General features: G+C 39.9%; 1 protein-coding gene across 3 annotated transcripts in view; it reads right to left on the bottom strand.

The window, feature by feature from the left end:
- The window catches only part of INTS8 (integrator complex subunit 8), a 78,141-nt gene that overhangs the window by 45,616 nt on the left and 12,668 nt on the right, over positions 1–19,857 (bottom strand). For all 3 annotated transcript variants that reach the window (XM_030553503.1, XM_030553504.1, XM_030553506.1), the window contains exons 6-12: positions 19,319–19,501; positions 16,980–17,087; positions 11,555–11,710; positions 8,525–8,625; positions 7,664–7,805; positions 5,185–5,255; positions 597–772 (exon numbers count right to left, since the gene is read on the bottom strand). In XM_030553503.1, the coding sequence (XP_030409363.1) occupies positions 597–772; positions 5,185–5,255; positions 7,664–7,805; positions 8,525–8,625; positions 11,555–11,710; positions 16,980–17,087; positions 19,319–19,501 (937 nt within the window). The remainder of the gene's footprint in view (positions 1–596; positions 773–5,184; positions 5,256–7,663; positions 7,806–8,524; positions 8,626–11,554; positions 11,711–16,979; positions 17,088–19,318; positions 19,502–19,857) is intronic.

Genomic DNA, 19,857 nt, shown 5'->3' with positions numbered 1-19,857 from the left:
TGAAATAATCTTGTATTTGAATCTGAGACTTAATTAGGTAAAAATGAGATTAAACCGATCTATTGAGAAAGCTCTCCAATTATCCACTCATCTTTAAAGTTACTTAAATATAATATAAAAATAGAGCACTAATTTAAAATTTACTTTAGTTTTTCACTCAAGGATGGTGAAAAGGTTTAAAAAACAAAATCAAAAAAAAAAAAAAAAAAGTTTAAATGACATAGGCTTTGTCAGCACCAGAACAAGTTTGCTGGTATAGCTATACCAGTAAACCCTCCTAACCCATATGTAGTACATATTGGCAAAAGCACTCTTTTGCCAGTATAGCTTACACCAATTCCCCAAATGAAATAAGCTATACCAGCAAAACGACTTCTTTACTGGTGTAACTGCATCTACAGTAGGGGGAAAAAAAACACCAGACCCTAAACTAACAGCTATCCCAGTAACAGTGTAGACCCATACAGTCATTGACTATAGACAGGAATAACAGTGTCTGAAGATTTTCTTTTTAAACATACATGAGAATATTACTGTCACTTTGGCCATGAAAAGAAATACTTAAAAGCATTTAGGAAACTTGCTGGGAAACAGACCTGGAATATCATAAAACGAAGTCACAGGTTTAGTGCATAGATTGATTCGAGGTGATCTTTTCCTCATTTGATCAATGAGCAGCTTCCGTTCATCATCTTTCAGTAAGGTTATGAACAGCTCATGAGAGGAAATCATGAAGACAAGCTGAAGATCTTCCAAACTCAAACACATATTCCTGCGTAAGTTAAAAGTTATCAGCAGGAAGGTTACTTTGAAGTAAAATAAAAATTTTTACTACTTACATATAACATTTCAAACAACTGTCTGTGATTATTAATAACAGTATAATTTCTGTCTGCATATAAAAGATTTCAGTCATTTCCTTTTGTGGAAAGCATATTGATTCAATTATTTATTTAAAGGCTTTTTTTTGTCAGAGTAATATCCAGCTACAGTACAAATGTTAATAAATCTATCTCCACAACCTCCTGTAAGAAAGGTATTTTACTGATGGGGTAACTGAGACACAAAGTAACAGATTTGTCCAAGGTCACAAAGCTTGTAGCCATGGTGAATTACAAGAAAAATAACTGGATTTTTTCCCACTGTTATTTAAATTATAGTAAGTTTTTCTTTTTAAAAAATAAAGAAGTTTAAAATGAAATCTGAATTTAATACAAAATATCTTAATGCCTAAACTTATTGATCTCTCAAAACAGCTACATAAAAAATAACTATGCTTTTGGTGGAATGTTGATAATCAATGGGACATGGTAATAGCAAGGTACAATATATATAAGAATGACAGTAGGTTCTGCTGGTGAGGGAGTGGAACTGTGTGTGAAAGAAGACAGTCAAATATAGTAAAAATCTTGAATGACAAACAGTAACAGTTCTCTGGATAGAAATTCCATGCTTGAATAATAAGAGTACAGCAGTAGGAATATACTGACCTCCTGACCAAAATGGTGGCGAGGATTATGAAACCTGAGAGAGATCAGGAGCTATGCAAATAGAAAATAAAATAATGGGGCATTTCAACTATCCCCATACGGACTGGGTACATGCCACTTCAGGATGGGAGGCAGAGATAATTTTGAGACACCATTAATGACTACTTCTTGGAGCAGCAAGTCCTAGAACCCACGAGGGGAAAGGCAATTCTTGATTTAGTCTTAAGTGGCACACAGGATGTGGTCCAAGAGGTGAATAAAGCTAAAAACTTTTCATTAACAGCAACCATAATGTAATTAAATTTAACATCCTTGTGGGGGCGCCAGGAGGGGGGATACCAAATAAGCCCACCACAATAGCATTTAACTCCAAAAACAGGAACACTACAAAAATGAGGAAGCTAGTTAAAAAAAGAAGTTAAAACAGTCACAAGAGCAAAATACCTGAAAGTGGCATAGAAGCTTTTTAAAGACACCGTAACAGAGGCTCAAGTTAAATGTACACTCTACACAAAAACAACCCTCTCCCCGAAAAAAAAAACAGTAAGAGAAAATAAAAAAGAAAAGTGCCACCATGAAGGCACCTTTTAAAAAACTGGAAATCAAATCCTGTATTTCAAATGTTTGCTCCTGTGGTAACACCCACAAGGTATTTAGCCTGCACATCTTAACAGGACTATTCAAGTTAAATGGCTCATCAAGGAACACAACTCACAATGGACCATGTGAGATGCTTAACTTAATGGACTTTCATGTGATGGCCTCTGCTATGACTAAGCAAAATCATGCATGGACATGTGACTTACCCATGGAACTCCAATCATCTTGTTACCTGTAATTTTCCACAGTGAGAACAATGGGCTTCCCTTCACTTAGCAGAAGCTATAAAAAGCCCTGGAAACATATCCATTTTGCCTCTTTCCTGCTCAAACCTCTGGACTACAAACTTACACTAATGGGAGCATTCTAACCAAGGGACTGAGGACCTTCCAATGATTTGGAAGCAACCAGAGACTTGACTTAAGCCAGCAGTTTATTCCATCACTGCTACAAGCCTGATCCAAGAACTTTGCAATTACTGTATGTATTTGATTAACCAATTTTAACTCTCACCTTTCTTTCTTTTTATAAATAAACATTTAGATATTAGATACTAAAGGACTGGCAACAGTGTGATTATTGGGTAAGATCTGAGTTGTATATTGACCTGGCTGTGTGGCTAGAACTTTGAGATCAGAAGAACCCTTTTTTTTTTTTGATGAAACTGGTTTTAAATAACCCCTCATCATTAAGTCTAGTGTCTGGGTGTTGAATCCAGGACTGGAATACCTAAGGAGGTTGAATTTCTGACTTCTTGTTAGCCAGTGTGGTGAGAGAGAAGTTTCCTTTTGTTGCTGGTTTGGTATATATCATGACAAAGTGACACAGGGGTCAGCCAGTGAACTTGATAGGCTTCAGGTTTAAAACAAACAAAAGGAAGTTCTTCTTCATACAACACAGGTAACCTGTGGAACTCATTGCCAGAGAATGCGGTGGAGGCCAAAAGTATAACTGGGTTCAAAAAAAGAATTAGAGGATGTCATGGAGAGTAGGTCCATCAATGGCTATTAGCCAAGATGGTCAGGGATACAATCCCATGTTCTGTGTCCCTAAGCCTCTGACTGCAAGATGATGGGACCAGATGACAGGCTATGGATTACTTGAAAATTGCCCTGTTCTGTCCATTGCCTCTGAAGCATCTGGCATTGGCCACTGTCAGAAGACAGGATGCTGGGCTAGATGGACCATTGGTCTGACACTGTATGGTCATTCTTTTGTTCTCATTAAACAGCCTTTATCAAAAACTGTGAGCTAAAGGCTGCTTTTTATAAAAAAGAAAAACTGAACACCTAACTTCGGACGTCGAGCTTTATAAATATGGCACAGCAGGTCATATACTCTATTAAGAGACTGTTTTGTTTAATAAAAATAAAATTTATATATGTTTAATTAAATTCCAGTTACCATCTTAATGTGGCTTAAAACAAATCATGAGCAAAAAGTTAATTAGTAAACATGCATAATTCATTATTAATATTCTGAAAATATTAAGCTATATGTTTGCTTCAATAAATGTACAATTATAGCATATGCTCCTAGATGGGAAACCAAATCCAGTGTAAAGGCTGTTTAGTTTTAAATCAACATGTTTTAATGGTTGTATCAACTAAGAAAAGCTGCATTCTCATTGGAAGATTACTGCAGTACTAATGGAAAAAAAGTTAATTAAAATCAGTTATTTAAATTGAGGCTACTTGGTGATTCAAGTCATGATTTCAATTACTGATTTAAATTGCTTTCATTCAAATCAATCCACCCTTCTTGTGGCAGAACCAGGAATGGAATTCAGTAATTCCTAATCAGGTGCATTTTCTGTAAGGCCTTGTCTATATTACAAATGTTTTGCCAATAGAACTATTCTGGTAGAGCCCCCAAGGAATGTCTACACAGGGATTAAAAAACAAACTGCGGCCGACTCGGGCTCTAGGGGCTCGGGCTCCAGAGTTGAAAAACTGCTGTGCAGATTTTGGGCTTGGGCTGGAGCCTGAATGTCTATACAGCAATTTTTAGCTCCACAGCCCAAGTCCTGTGAGTCTGAGTCAACTGAACCTGGGCCAGCTGTGGTCATGCTACAGGTCTTTTATCTCTGTGCAGACATACCCTTAATGTAGATTCAGCTTATGTGACAAAAGGAGTTTTTCCTGTTGGGTTAGTAATGCCACTAACGTTGACAGAAGCACTCTTATATTGGCATAGCTGCATCTACACTGGCCTTTTTTTTTGCCAGCATAGCTATGTTGGCTAGGGGCTTATTTTGTCCACCAAAATTAAATGCAGCACGTGTGTGCAAGGAGGTCAATCTCCTTTCTGAGCTAAATGAAGGCCAAGATTATAACAGGGTTCAAAGAAGAACTAGATAGATAAATTCATGGAGGGTAGGTCCATCAATGGCTATTGGCCAGGATGGGCAGGGATTGTGTCCCTAGCCTCTGTTTGCCAGAAGCTGGGAATGGGTGACAGGATGGATCACTTGATGATTACCTGTTATGTTCATTCCCTCTGAAGCACCTGGCATTGACCACTATTGGAAAATGGGGCACTGGGCTAGATGGACCTTGGGTCTGACCCAATATGGCCGTTCTTATGTAAGAATTGATTGTGATGTATGGAGTGCTACATGACTATTTCTGATTAATTATAAACAGGATTTTGAAAATTTAACCCATGGGGTGAGCCAGTAGTTGAGCACTTTCACAATGATCCAAGAGATGTTCCCTTGCTACAGTAGGAACTAAGGGTGTGCTGTGGATGGGTATCATGCTCAGGATCGGGGGAGGAAACATCATGCATTTCTCTAAAGTGACCAACCCCTATTCGTTATTCAGAAACATTCATCTATGAGTTCCAGATGAACCCACATCCAAGTATCCTTTGCCAGAAAGCATGGGACACAGGGTCTTGAGAGCAGAAGTGGGAAAACAGTGATGGGTAGATAAGACAACTTTGAGAGGTTTATACGGAATCCATGGGTTAAAAAAAAATTTTTTTTGCCCTTTTTGTCTAATTTTTTTACCTGCAAGATCATGAAACGTTAACATACCAAGGTAGTATCTATACATTGCACAGTGAAAGTAGTCTAATGTCAGGTACTTACTTGAGAAAAGCTGCCATTTTTCTTTTCAAAGATTCTGAAGCATGTTCTAAGTTTATTGACCTTGAACAAACCTACAAAATTTAAGAGTTAAATTATTAAGCATCACTAGGAATTCTGAATTTTCATTTGATTATATAGAGAGAGTGTTAAGAGTTATTTCCACAATTTTCTGTTCATGCTCTATTAGCAATCAACGTCACATAACATTCTCTCCCCCTATGGAGGGAGGCAATCATCTACTTTAGCCATTCTCCAAATATTGTTGATGTTACAGTGGGATCAGAAAGCCAGTCATTAACCCTGTATTCAAAAGGGGTTATTTTGATCGCCATGTGATTCATTACATCCGCCCTTTAATACTCAATTCCCTTCCTGAGTCTAAAGGTTGTGTCTGTAAGAGCCAAATGTGAAGATTACATCATCTATGCTGCTATCACCACCACAAAAGCAATAATCTAGCAAACTACAAAAGCAACTGCTATGTAACAATCAAGTCCACTTAACTGAATTAACGATAAAAGTGAAATATTTAGGTTAGCCAGTTCTCTACGTACAAAACCCCTGTGTATTCCATGTTAACAGAAACTTAAGTTACTCGCGGGGGGAAGGGGATGGTGGTGGTTTAAAGTAACTTTTCATGCTTAAATTTAATAATCAGCAATGTAATCATTTTATTACATCAGTTTGAAAAAGATAAAGTTGTTTGTCAAAAACACATTAATTTTCATTGCCAACCGGGCATAAAGACTGCTGCTGGATCAGTGGGGGCTGGTGCACAGTGCATTTTTATCTGGTTTTTGCTATAGGTGTCAGGTAAGAAGTTACTGCTCATGGCACAGGAAGTGGCTTATGTTAGCAGACAAACAGAGACCTGAGAATCAGCAGCAGAGTGATAAAGAGAAATGAAAGAGCATGAATTCAACTCAGGCACAGCTCACTACCTTCCAAGGGCTCCTATAGGTGCCACCCACAATTAAAGCCCACATGCGCAATAGCTCAGGGAAGCTTCATTGGAAAAGTTGACTAGTCTCTGTGAGGAACTCTGAAAGGAGAGAGATTTTAAATGCTTTTGTTCAGCAGATCTGTTTTTCTAAACTTTATGCTGCTCTTACATAGACCAGAATTTTTAAAGAAAATGATCAGAGCAACTCAACTGAGTGGCTATCAGATTTTTCCCCATGTGTTTTCAAATGTGAGTGCTCCTTATAGGACTATCAAATTAAAGTAAGCTGGAAATACCATAAATCTTGGATTTCATCATCATTTACAGTTTTGTTTTAAACAGCACTTTTATTTTATGTTCCTGCATCTTATTACACTGCCAGTATTGCTTATGAGGTTATTGATTGTTGCCCAGGAAACCTAGAACCACCTCAAAAAGCAGTTTTGCCAGGTGACTTTCATAGCTTATAGTTTTACAATAAAACCTATTACTGATTTGAGAGCATGAGCAGTTTTAATTTTAGCTTAACCCAAAATATAATCTTAAAAAGTTGAACTATAAAGTTTAAACTACCTGTACAAATACAGGGTTATATGCTGAATATAACAAAGTGTAAAGGTAAGAGGGGCATTTAATGTAAGTGATTAAAACAAAACCCTTCCGAGCTGCCCTGTCCGCAGGCGCCGCCCCTGCAGCTCCCATTGGCCGCAGTTTCTGACCAATGGGAGCTGCAAGGGAAGAGTGCAGAGCCCCTAGGCTGCCCCTGCATGTGGGAACAGGAGGGGGGACATGCTGCTGCTTCCAGGAGCCACAGAGTGGAGCAAGTCCCTGACCCCACTTCCCAGCAGGAGTTCGAGGGCCTAATTAAGACATCTGGAGGGCTAGATGCAGCCCTCAGTTTGGCAACCCCTGTCCTAGATGCTCCCCTCTCTGGCTCCTGCAGGGGCACTGGGGGATGGGGAAGAAACTTTTTAAACCTTCTTGGCCACTTCTGCTTCCCAATTTAGCTCCACTGAAGGATGGTGAGGAGAAAAAAAACAAACGAAACAAACAAAAAAAACCATTTCCTTGTCTGCTCCTTCCCTCCCCAGCTCAGTGAAGGGGTCTTGGAGGATCATCAACTTCCTTCCCCTGAATGCTCTTCTACTCCCCTCTCTGGCTCCTCTGGGATCTGTACATTTTCCAGGACAATTCTTCATAAAAAACTTAGAAATGATAAATATTTTTTACTAAAGGAAAAACAGGGCAACATCTAATTAAACTTGGAAACTTCGGCAGCTTCTCTGCCACAGTATTTGTAGAAATGAGTACCTCTGTTCGAGTCAAAGAAGTGAGTCAACTATCACAGAAGTGGGATTGACTATATACTAAACCATCTGAATTGTACAAAGTAAGCTCAAAATTAGAGAAACATTTTCACCTCTAATCATTCAGTTTTACAAATTTTAGGGTATTACAAATAACAGAAGTAACACATAGACGAAATTAGATTTTTCAGTTAACAGTCTCCTTTCAGTCTCAAGAATCACATCTTACCTCAAGGAGAAAGTCTATTTTCTCTTTGTTCGGTTTAAGAAATAGCTGATTAAACTGAATACCAATTGCTCGACCCTGCATTACATCACAAACAGTGTTGCATGTACAGATTCTGAAACAGATTTCATCTAGAGCATCATTCCTGCATGAATACAAAAAATGCAGTAAGATTACAGACCTTGACAACAGCCATGCAGAGAGTGTCTAGACAGGATAACAGATAACCACCAGCATTTTAAGCACCGTGTTGTCTAACATTGCTTGGAGCATGTCTACATGATAAGTGTTTAAAAATGATTATTTGTATTACAGCAGTGCCTCGGGGTCTCAGTCCTGGATCAGGGCCTCTCCCAGCATTCTTAAGAATGCTCATGTCTGCTCCAGTGCCATAGGCTTCAAATGGTTTGCCAGAACAGCTATGACTAGAGCAGCAGGTTTTGGGAAAGCTCTTAAAGGGCATTAAAAGCTTAGAGTTAAGTGAAAAAGATTTCACAGACATTTTCGTGTCCATGTTATCCTTCTTTATAAGAAGTTCTGTCATTGTGTGACTGTAGTGAAATACATGCCTGAAGAATCATATCTATGCAGAATGTTCAGTTTCTCTCATCACATAAGACTGACTTTCCTCCAATTAATTACTTGTGTCTGAATTCTTCAGACAGTTTCTGTGGAAAGCATTAACAATATAAAATTGTTATTTTATTTTCAAAGTAATAACATCGGTCAAGTTGACAGCAAGATCTCTGGGGGGAGGGAGTGACTTTTTGTTCTGTGTTCGTACATCTAACACAGTGGGGCTCTAGTCCATGACTGATGCTCCTAGGCACTACTGTTATGCTGCTGCTAATGCTAACTACTCACCCCTGCTGCGCCTTCTGGAAAAGTTCTCTCAGCACAGACTGTCTGAACTGAACAGGTAAACTGAGAGTTATATTATCTTCAAGGAAAATCTTCACTAACTCCTAGAACACAAACAGATAAATACTGTATCAATTTCAAAAGGCATTTCTCTAATTAGACATTAACAGATGAGGCTATCGAATGCAACAGATCAAACTAAGTTGTTCCCACCACCCAACCTGCACCTAAATGAACTTGAAAAGCCTTTATGAACTGTTCATTAAATCTCATACCTTCTTTATGAAGTAGGTTTTATATCCCATTTACAGATCAGGAAACCAAAACAACAATTAAATTACTTCCCTAACGTCACACAATGTGTCATTAGAAAAGCTGGAAAGAGAAACAACAAGTTGTGACTGCAACATCCCTCTAATTCAGTGGTAGGCAACCCACGGCCCGTCAGGGCAAGCCACTGGCAGGCCACCAGACTATTTGTTTACATTTGCATGGCCGCCTGCAGCTCCCAGTGGCTGGGAACAACGAACTTCGGCCACTGGGAGCTGCGAGTAGCTGTGCAAATGTAAACAAATGGTCTGGTGACCATGCCCCGATGGGCCACTTGCGGCCCATGAGCCGCAGGTTGCCCACTACTGTTCTAATTCCTAGGTAACAATGCCTCCATGGCATACTACAGTTACCCTGTGAAGTGGAAGTTACTCACCTTTTGCAATAACAATGGTTCTTCAAGATATCTCCCCCTGCAGGTGCTCCACGGTAGGTGTGCTTGCGTCCCTGAGCTGCTGATCCAAGAACTTTGGAGTAGTGTCTGTTAGGTCTGCACATATGCTCTCTCCTCTCATGCCCCGCCATGAGGCTTGTCAGTGCACAGTACCCCCCCACCCCTAGTTCCTTCTCTACTGCAAAGAGATTGACAAGAACTCTGAAATAGAGGGGAGGAAGGTTGTCTTTGCTACTAACTAGCCCTCCTGAATAGTGGCCTTTAATTCGTCACGATGTGACACTGGCAGCTGTTCAATAAAATCATTCAGTTTTCAGTAATTTATATAATCATATTTCACCATGAGGGCTTGGCAGTTGGCAATACAGAATTGAAGTGTGGTTGAGGAGTACACCTTTCTTTTGAAAAGGTCCGGGCATGTGCAGTCCCTGTCACAGGGAGTGGACCCCATCTGGTGTCGATGGCCATGGGATGTGACGGTACTCACTATGATAGACTTGGGTGGAGGGCGGCAGAAGAGGAATTCAGATTCCTTAGCTGGGATATATCTTTGTCCTCCCACTTGCAGGCAGGTGATACTGATACTGGAGTTTGCCAGAGGGTTCTTGCCAGGTACAAGATGGCCTCATTAATAGGAAGAGCTGTATTTGAGGAAGAGGATGAATGGAGAATGTCTAGGAGACGATGGTGAGTGTCTTTGACTTCCTCCAGAGTATTTGGAGAGTGTCTGCAATTCTCTTTGCCCAATCCTGGAAGAGATGAGAGCTGTCAGCCAAAGATGGTGGGGAAGACATGACAGCTTTGTCCAGTCCAGGGAGGAGGATATGGTCCTCGAGGTTCCTCTATGACGTCTTCTGGGGGCGTCAAAGCTCTGGATGCTGAGGCCAAGGGGGTGCGCCTCAAGGGTTCATGGGTGAGGCTCAAAGTTCAAGAGACATGCTGGCAATATGGCACCCATGGATCCCAATATGGCCACTGGGGTGGCAGTAACAGAGCCCAGCAGTGGTGCCCATTGGCAGCTGTACCAGGATGATGATGGTGGGGCGATCTAAGGGTACACTGAATACCATACTGAGCCTGAATAGAGTACTGACGCATCACCTCCTTTGGTCACTGTCTGAACTTTCGCTAGAGTGGGGGGCATGCATGGCAGCAGGGATGATTCTTGTGCTAGGCAGAGGTTTGGTGTGGAGATCCTAGTACTGAGAAGCAGGGACTCCGGTTATGTCTGATACGCAGAGGTATCTGGAGTGGTGGAATTCTGCCAGTACTGACCAGCTCAGTGCTGAGGCGGGGTGCAGGGAATCTTACCTGTACCGGTCGCTCTCGTGCTGGATGAGGCATTAATGACGGTACCAATACAGACTCGTGTACTGCAAGTGGCCTTTTTAGCGGAGAGCTTACTTGTGTCCCTTGGTGCCAACCACTCTGTGCCAGTGCCCATTAGGTCTGTGAGCATGTCAACGGTACCTGCTACTGTCAGTTTCTGAGAGCTATGGGTACCAGACTGGGACGATCTCGGTGCCGAAGATACAGAGAGGGATGGAGATCACTCATGGCTAACTTGGGGCTCACTATGGTTGCTTCCCACTCTCTTCTTTGATGAGCTGAAAAGGGTCAGCAGGTTGCTTCTTCGACTCACAGCCTTTAGCTATAGAGGGATTTGGGGATGACTCTTGTCTGCCAGGTGACTTGTGGCATGGGTACTGAGAGGGTCTGAGCACCACCTGCATGAAGATAATCTTGTCGGCGCTCTCTATCCCTATGTGACTGTGGCCTGAGTTGCTGACAGATACCACACTTCTGCTGGATGAGGCCTTCCCTGAGGCAGCGAACGCACTGGGAGTGCTTGTCTACAACCAGGATTGTTTCCTTGCCAGTGAGGCACTTCTTGTAGACTGTGAACTAGGCATATCCCAGAGGGTGAAGGGTCCCCAATGAGAAAAGCAAAGCAAGGGGGAAAATAAATAAAATTTTAAAAAAAGAGGGGGAAAAAAAAAGAGTAAAGAAAAGCCACAACTATACTAACTAACCATAGACATGCAAATAGAAAGTAATGATCTAGCCAGAGCAGTTGCGAAGGAAATGAGGTAGGTTAGCCCATGCACTGAATAGCCTCATGGCAGGGCATGGAGTGAGACTGCACATGTGCGAGTCTAAGAGACACTGCTACCAAAAGTTCTCTGACCAGCAGCACAGGGACACAAGCGCACCTACCGTGGAGCACCGTGGATACTACTTAAGGAAGAAATCTTAGATATGAACTCGTTCAAGTTAAAAGGCTCCAAATTGCTTTTCCAGTACTTCACCTTATAGTTGCCACATCTCATACAGCAATGGATTTGACTATAAGGAGTTGACTGTTGTGATGTACTATTGGAAGATGATGTAAGAACTCCACAAGCTTGACAGTACCCAGCTAACCTCTTCTCATCTATGGTGCAATGAAGTGATGATGAACCAATCTGCAAAATAAGAACACATCAAATTTTAGCTACTTAGATTCTATGAATAATTATAGGCTTACTTCTGAGCAATGTTGAGCATTCACAACTTCTATTTTAATGAATTATCAATATTAAATAAAAGCAAAAGAACTTTTTAAAAAATCAGTTAATTTTTTATTCACAATCATTTGATTTTTCACTGACGAAGCGGACAGAAATGCCAGTTTCATTATGATTTCATATTTGGATTCATAGTGAGGCAGGAAAAATGTTTTTAAACAGCTGAAACATTTCTATCGTCTTAGATTTTATGAAAGGTTGTTTTAGTAAAACTGAAAATTTAGTCCAAGTTGATCACTGTTAAGATACTAGTGACCATTTTAATTTCCCCCTTTTGCCTCCTCCCAAGGACTTTAGAAGAACTACAAAACTAAATTCAAATAAATAAACCCACATCCTAAAATGAATGGAATATTAAAGTTTTTAATTAAAAAAATCAGAAGCAGGAAATGGAAAGAGTTATGGATTTCTACAGCAATGTTAACAACCACATTGCACATGTATCTCCTGTTCCTGTTTATTGTTCTTAAATATGTAGTTCAACATATTACCGTTAAATACCAAAGAACACAGAGTGTGCTGTACAGCCAAGGCATTACTACTGTGGAAATCTAAACTTTTGAATTTTCTGAATATTTTTAAACTAGTATAACTTTAGCGCTGTATTAACACAACTCCTTCATGTAAACATGAGCTTTCCCTTTTTTTTTTTTAAATAAGCTTCCTCTAACTGAATGAGACAAACAGAAGGTGGTCGATAGAGACAAAGCTTCTATTTAAAAACAGTCGTTGATGGAGTTTGTATCTTTAAAAAGAGGTCAAAATTTTACTACTACACCTCTACCCTGCTATAATGCGACCTGATATAACATAGGTTTGCATATAGCGCAGTAGCAGCTGGGCTCTGGCTGCTGCTAGCCACTGCTATCCCAGGGCTGTGGCAGCAGACCTCACCAGTGATTTAAAGGGCTGGGGCTTCCTGCAGCAGCTGGAGCCCTAGGCCCTTTAAATCACCACTGCAGCCCTGCCACTGCTACCCCGATATAAAGGCATTATATCGGGCTCCCCACGACTGCATTATATCGGGGTAGAGGTGCATCTGGAGTGCAACTGCAGTTTTTAAGTTGTTTTAAAGTGACAGAAGAGAAAAAATGAGTCAAACAGAACTTAAGTTCTAGTCTCAAGTCCGAAAAGATATCTGAAGAAAAAAAATTGTGTTGTTTTTTTTTTTTGTTTATTTTAAGTTTGTGGTTTTTGCATGAGAACAGTTTTAGCTAATTCTGGACTGTAATGCAATGATTTAGTTGAGGGAGACAACGTCTAACAATGGCATCAACCACAAGTTCTTCTCTCAACTGCTGGAAATTCTATAACCTCAATCAACTTAAAGCAGGCTCATCTAAAGTAGATAAAAACATTTTCCTCTTGTAAAAAGGTACATTTGCCAAGCAGATTTCTGGTAATAAAAGTAATATTAAAGGATATCAGCATATACAAGGCATGGTAAAATATGCTGAGAAATGCTATTCAGTTCAGCGCCTAAGACAATTTGTGGTCTTTTTCCAGGATTCTTTCATCTCAATCTATTTTGGTAAACAATCCAAACAAAACAAAAAACGCTTTACCTGAGATGGAAATTTGTTTAACAATTGCCTGTCATCTTCTCAACTACAGTAGGAAATATGCAGCCCACCAAAACTTTCCTCAGAATATTTGATGCTTAAGTGAGAAAGTCCACAGGGAAATATTTTCTTGCATCACTGGCAGACACAATTAAGAAGTGTGGGATTCTTCCCAGTAAAGTTTTGGTTTTTGAAAAGTGGTTTTATAACACACACATTTACAATGGGAAACTTTATCTCAAGCAGAGAAGTCATCAGCAAGCACTGCCAACCCGAGATGCAGCTATAGTTTTGCTGCGCACTGTGAAGTTATTTCAATCTACAGAACAATAGTTTTCCACTATAAGCTCAATGTTCAGTGAATATATACCATACAAGATAGGCAATCAAACCAGAGAGATGACAACTGCTTTCTAAAAAAGGGAGAGTTTCAACACATGAAGAACTTTATAGAAAACTAAAAGCAGCAAAGAGTCCTGTGGCACTTTACAGACTAACAGACGTATTGGAGCATGAGCTTTTGTGGGTGAATACCCACTTCACTGGATGCATGTAGTGGAAATTTCCAGGGGCAGGTATATATATGCAAGCAAGAAGCAGGCTAGAGATAACGAGGTTAGTTCAATCAGCCAGGATGAGGCCCTCTTCTAGCAGTTGAGGTGTGAAAACCAAGGGAGGAGAAACTGCTTTTGTAGTTGGCAAGCCATTCACAGTCTTTGTGTAATCCTGAGCTGATGGTGTCAAATTTGCAGATGAACTGAATCTTAGTAGTTTCTCTTTGAAGTCTGGTCCTGAAGTTTTTTTCCTGCAGGATGGCTACCTTAAGGTCTGCTATTGTGTGTCCAGGGAGGTTGTAGTGTTCTCCTACAGGTGTTAATATATCGCCGTTCCTAATATCCGATTTGTGTTGTTAGGACTAACTGGAAATGTATCACAAAGCCAGTTATGCCAACCTGAATAAAGTCAGGCTAACAGAGGCTTCTGGGTAATTAATGAGTGGAAAACGCCTGGGAGTTGCCTCTCTCTGACAGAGTTAGGCATCCATGAGATAAAAGGAATGGCATTCCTGGCATGATACCAGATGTACTGTAGTAGGAACAATGGCAAAACTCCCTGTTTCTGTTCTCTGTTTCTTTCCGCTTACTTACCTGCGATTGTTCATTCTTGTTTGTAATAACTGTTTAGGCAGCATTATTTATCTTAATCAATTAGTTTTAAACATAATAAAGGTTTGGGTTTTAGTAATTAGTAAAAGGGGATTGGACTGCTAAATGAATAATTTGTGACGCGATGGAACTGTCTATAAAAATCATATGCTAGTTGTAAAGAAGCAAGCTGGTTCTTTTTGAAGACGAGCTTGCTCTTTGTTGTCGTCTGCACTCTTCACTAAAGAGCTTTTGTTCAGACTTTGCTGGTGTTGCCTGTCACTCTCGCGGTCAGGCAACGAACCTTTCCATTATTGGGACACCGGGGTCCCCAACAGTGTCCATTTATCCTTTTCCGTAGGGACTGTCCAGTTTGGCCGATGTACACAGAGGGGCATGGCTGGCATATATTACATTGGTGGATGTGCAGGTGAATGAACCGGTGATGGTGTGGCTGATCTGGTTAGGTCCTGTGATGGTGTTTCTGGTGTAGATATGTGGGCAGAGTTGGCATCGAGGTTTGTTGCATGGATTGGTTCCTGAGTTAGAGTTACTATGGTGCAGTGTGCCATTACTGGTGAGAATATGCTTCAGATTGTCTGTGGGCAAGGACTGGCCTGCCACCCAAGGCCTTTGAAAGTGAGGGATCATTGTCCAGGATAGATTATAGATCCCTGATGATGCGTTGGAGGGGTTTTAGCTGGGGACTGTATGTGATGGCCAGGGGAGTCCTGTTGGTTTCTTTCTTGGGTTTGTCTTGCAGTAGGAGACTTCTGGGTACATGCCTGGCTCTGCTGATCTGTTTCCTTATTTCCTCGTGCGGGTATTGTAATTTTGAGAATGCTTGGTGAAGATTTTGTAGGTGTTGGTCTGTCTGAGAGGTTGGAGCAGATGTGGTTGTACCTCAGTGCTTCGCTGTATACAATGGATCATGTGGTGTGCCCAGGATGGAAGCTGGAGGTATGAAGGTAGGCATAGCGGTCGGTAGGTTTTCTGTATAGGGTGGTGTTAAAGTGACCATCACTTATCTGCACCATGGTGTCTAAGACCTCCCGTGAAGATTGGTCCAGGCTGAGGTTGATGGTGGGGTGGAAGCTGTTGAAATCGTGGTGGAATTTTCCAGAGAGTCTCTTTCCCATGGGTCCAGATGATGAAGATGTCATCAATATAGCATAGGCAGAGAAGGGGCATGAGTGGACGAGAGCTGAGGAAACATTGTTCCAGGTCAGCCATAAAAATGTTGGTATATTGTGGGGCCATCATATGCCAGCAATGCCCCTCTGCTATGTATATCGGCCAAACTGGACAGTCCCTACTGAAAACGATAAACAGACACAAATCAGATATTGGGAATGGCAATATACAAAAACCTGTAGAACGCTTCAATCTCCCTGGAGACACAATAGCAGATTTAAAGGTAGCCATCCTGCAGCAAAAAAACTTCAGGACCAGACTTCAAAGAGAAACTGCTGAGCTTCAGTTCATCTGCAAATTTGACACCATCAGCTCAGGATTACACAAAGACTGTGAATGGCGAGCCAACTACAAAAGCAGTTTCCCCTCCCCCTTGGTTTTCACTGCTAGAAGAGGGCCTCGTCCTCCCTGATTGAACTAACCTCATTATCTCTAGCCTGCTTCTTGTTTGCATATATATACCTGCCCCTGGAAATTTCCACTACATGCATCCAACAAAGTGGGTATTCACCCACGAAAGCTCATGCTCCAATATGTCTGTTAGTCTATAAGGTGCCACAGGACTCTTTGCTGCTTTTACAGATCCAGACTAACAAGGCTACCCTTCTGATATAAAACTAAGTGAGTTGTCTGTCAGATCTGCAGTTACACCTAAAAGAAACCAGACCTGTCAAACCCTTCTTTGGAGCACACATACATGTTCTTTTAGATGGTATCTCTTCTAAATGAAGTGTTCTTGTTTGATTTTTGAGCAAAACATGCCATAACCTTTCTATGGCTATCTTTATACATACAAGAACATTGCACCGTAACTGGAAAGATGTCCAATCCTATATTTCATCCACTGACCAGATCACCAACATTTGGAATAGTAATCTCAGAAACCTCTACAAACACAAATTTGCCATATGCTAGTCAGTCATGTTCAAAACTGCATACATGTATAGAGGACTCAAGTGTATGAAGGGAAAGATACACCCCATGTTCATTACCATAGCATTTGAGTGTGTAAGAGCTAAAAGGGCTTACATACTATAAAACTGGTTTTATCCAACACAGATTTGAGACACCAGTGGCCAGTGGAAGCCCATTCATTCAACTTCAGGAAAACATGCCTCTGAAATTGCTGAAGCTTGAATTTAAGCACTGTGTTGGTGGAGTTTTTAGGTAGTTCCTGAAAAAAATATTAATCTTTTAAACTATGTTTAGTATGCTGACTTTCAAGAAGATTCAGTTTCTAGACCTCTAATGTTTGGTCAAGATTACCTTTGAAATCAATTCCTTTGTTCTAAAAAACTTCTCCTTGGCATTTTCATAAACAACTGCATTTGTGGAGCCTTGCTGGAAGTAGACTGCACCCAAATCATAACAGACCTGCAACAATCATTACTTGATATTAAACAGTAAGTTAAGTTAAAAATTAATAAACATTTTAAAGTAAGTGTTTCAGGTTGATATTTTTATACGTATTTTATACTCTCACTTCTTCTATTTAACCTGTGGATATGTTGTACAAGTTTTCCTATATCCTTCATTTGTTTTTTGTCTTTTTATACTGCAAGCTCGTCAGAGCAGGAAATGTAGCTTGTGTTTGTACAGCCTGTGCATTTCTGTAGAAAACAACATGATTCTATTTAGGGCTGTCAAGCAATTAAAAAATTGTGATTAATTACACAATTGTGCTGTTAAAAAAATAATTGAATACCATTTAAATATTTTTTGATGTTTTCTACGTTTTCAAAAGTATTGATTTCAATTACAACACAGAATACAAAGTGTACATTACTCTTTATATTATAAATATTTGCACTGTAAAAAAACAGTATGTTTCAATTCACCTAATACAAGTACTATAGTGCAATCTCTATCATGAAAGTTGAACTTATAAATGTACAATTATTAAAAAAAAAACCTTGCATTCAAAAACAAAACAATGTAAAACTTTAGAGCCTACAAGTCCATTCAGTCCTACCTGTTGTTCAGCCAATTGCTCAGAAAAACAAGTTTGTTTACATTTGCAGGAGATAACACTGCCGGCTTCTTGTTTACAGTGTCACCTGAAAGCGAGAACAGGCGTTTGCATGGCACTGTTGTAGCCAGCGTCGCAAGATATTTATGCATCAGATGCGCTAAAGATTCATATGTCCCTTCATGCTTCAACCACCATTCCAGAGGACATGCATCCATACTGATGACGGGTTCTGCTCAATAATGATCCAAAGCAGTGCCGACCGACGCTTGTTCATTTTCATCATCTGAGTCAGATGCCACCAGCAGAAGGCTGATTTTCTTTGTTGGTGGTTCGGGTTCTGTAGTTTCCACATCAGAGTATTGCTCTTTTAAGACTTCTGAAAGCATGCTCCAAACCTCATCCCTCTCAGATTTTGTCAGGTACTTCAGATTCTTAAAAATTGAGTCAAGTGCTGTAGCTATTTTTAGAAAGCACACATTGGTACCTTCTTTGTGTTTTGTTGAATCTGCTGTGAAAGTGTTAAAATGAACAACGTGCTGAGTCATCATCTGAGACTGCTATAACATAAAATATATGGCAGAATGCAGGTAAAACAGAGCAGGAGACATACAATTCTCCCCCCAAGTTGTTCAGTCACAAATTTAATGAATGCATTTTTTTTTTTAAACAATCATCATGAGCATACACACATGTCCTCTGGAATGGCGGCTGAAGCATGGAGGGGCATATAAATGTTTAGCATATCTGGGATGTAAATACCTTGCAATACCAGCGACAGAAGTACCATGTGAACGCCTGTTCTCACTTTCAGGTGACATTGTAAATAAAAAGACGGCAGCATTAATCTCCTGTAAATGTAAACAAACTTGTTTGTCTGAATGATTGGCTGAACAAGAGGTAGGACTGAGTAGACTTGTAGGTTCTAAAGTTTTACATTGTTTTGTTTTTGAGTGCAGCTATGTAACAAAAAACAAAAACAAAAAACTACAACGTAAGTTGCACTTTCACGATAAAGAGACTGCACTACCATACTTGTGTGTGGTGAATTGAAAAATACTCTCGTTTGTTGTTTTTACAGTGCAAATATTTGTAATAAAAATAAATACAAAATTAGCATTGTACACTTGTATTCTGTGTTGTAACAGAAAATCAATATATTTGAAAATGTAGAAAAACATCCAAAATATTTATTAAATTTCAGTTGGCATTCTATTGTTTACCATGCAATTAAAACTGCAATTAACTGTGATTAATTATTTAAACAGAGATTAATTTTGAGTTAATCATGTGAGTTAACTGCAATTAAGTGACAGCCCTAATTCTATTATAACTTTCCATGTCAACATCAGGTCTCACATTTTTTCCTTTCAGAGAAAAGAGAAGGAGTAAAAGGCGGGGGGGGGGGGGGGGGGGGCTGTGAGGGAAAGCATGAACAGTAGGTCTACAATTCTGAAACAGCTTTAATGTATTTTAAAAAACTGAAGCAACAAATTATCTTATTTGAACTTTTTGTCCCTCAATCCAAAATCGTAGAACGTTCTAATTTAGACTGTAACGACAGTACAATTACTTTCTCTAGAGAAAAAAAAGGAATACAAAAAGTTGCAAGCTTTTAGTTTAGTACTCAATGTACCTGGCATTGCATTTCCTCAGTACTGATTTTCAATCCAGCTGTGGAACTCTCCGTTTCTCCATTCACCATACCAGGCTCCATGGCTAATAAATCCAGAGTTCTTATAGTGTGGACATAAAGATCTTTGTTTAATTTAAGTGCTGCTTCTAGCACCAGGATGGAGTCAGCAGCCTGCTCTTTCAGCTAAAATAATTTAAGTGCATTTTAAAAATCAAGGTTTTTCTTTTTGCTCGAGTTTAACTTCACATATTGAAAACAAAAACCATACTCCTTACCTGTATTACAGATATCCTAGTATTAACATTTCAACTGTAAAAGTCTAATGTAGCATCTGATCCTGCATTTCTTGTGCATCCAAAATTCCCACACAAGTCAGAGAGTTTTTGGCACTCACTGAATGCAGGGTTGGATCCTTACTTTTCACTGTCTATAACATTTTTATATTTTGTTCACTTTGTAAAGTAGAAAAACTTGTCAATTTCTTTCTGTCAGCTTGACTTCCTGATTTTAGTCAGTTTCCAGTGTATTAGCAAGTTACA

Source organism: Gopherus evgoodei, chromosome 2 (genome assembly GCF_007399415.2).
Source record: "Gopherus evgoodei ecotype Sinaloan lineage chromosome 2, rGopEvg1_v1.p, whole genome shotgun sequence".
Taxonomy (NCBI): domain Eukaryota; kingdom Metazoa; phylum Chordata; order Testudines; family Testudinidae; genus Gopherus; species Gopherus evgoodei.
This window is presented reverse-complemented; position numbering and strand designations above follow the sequence as displayed.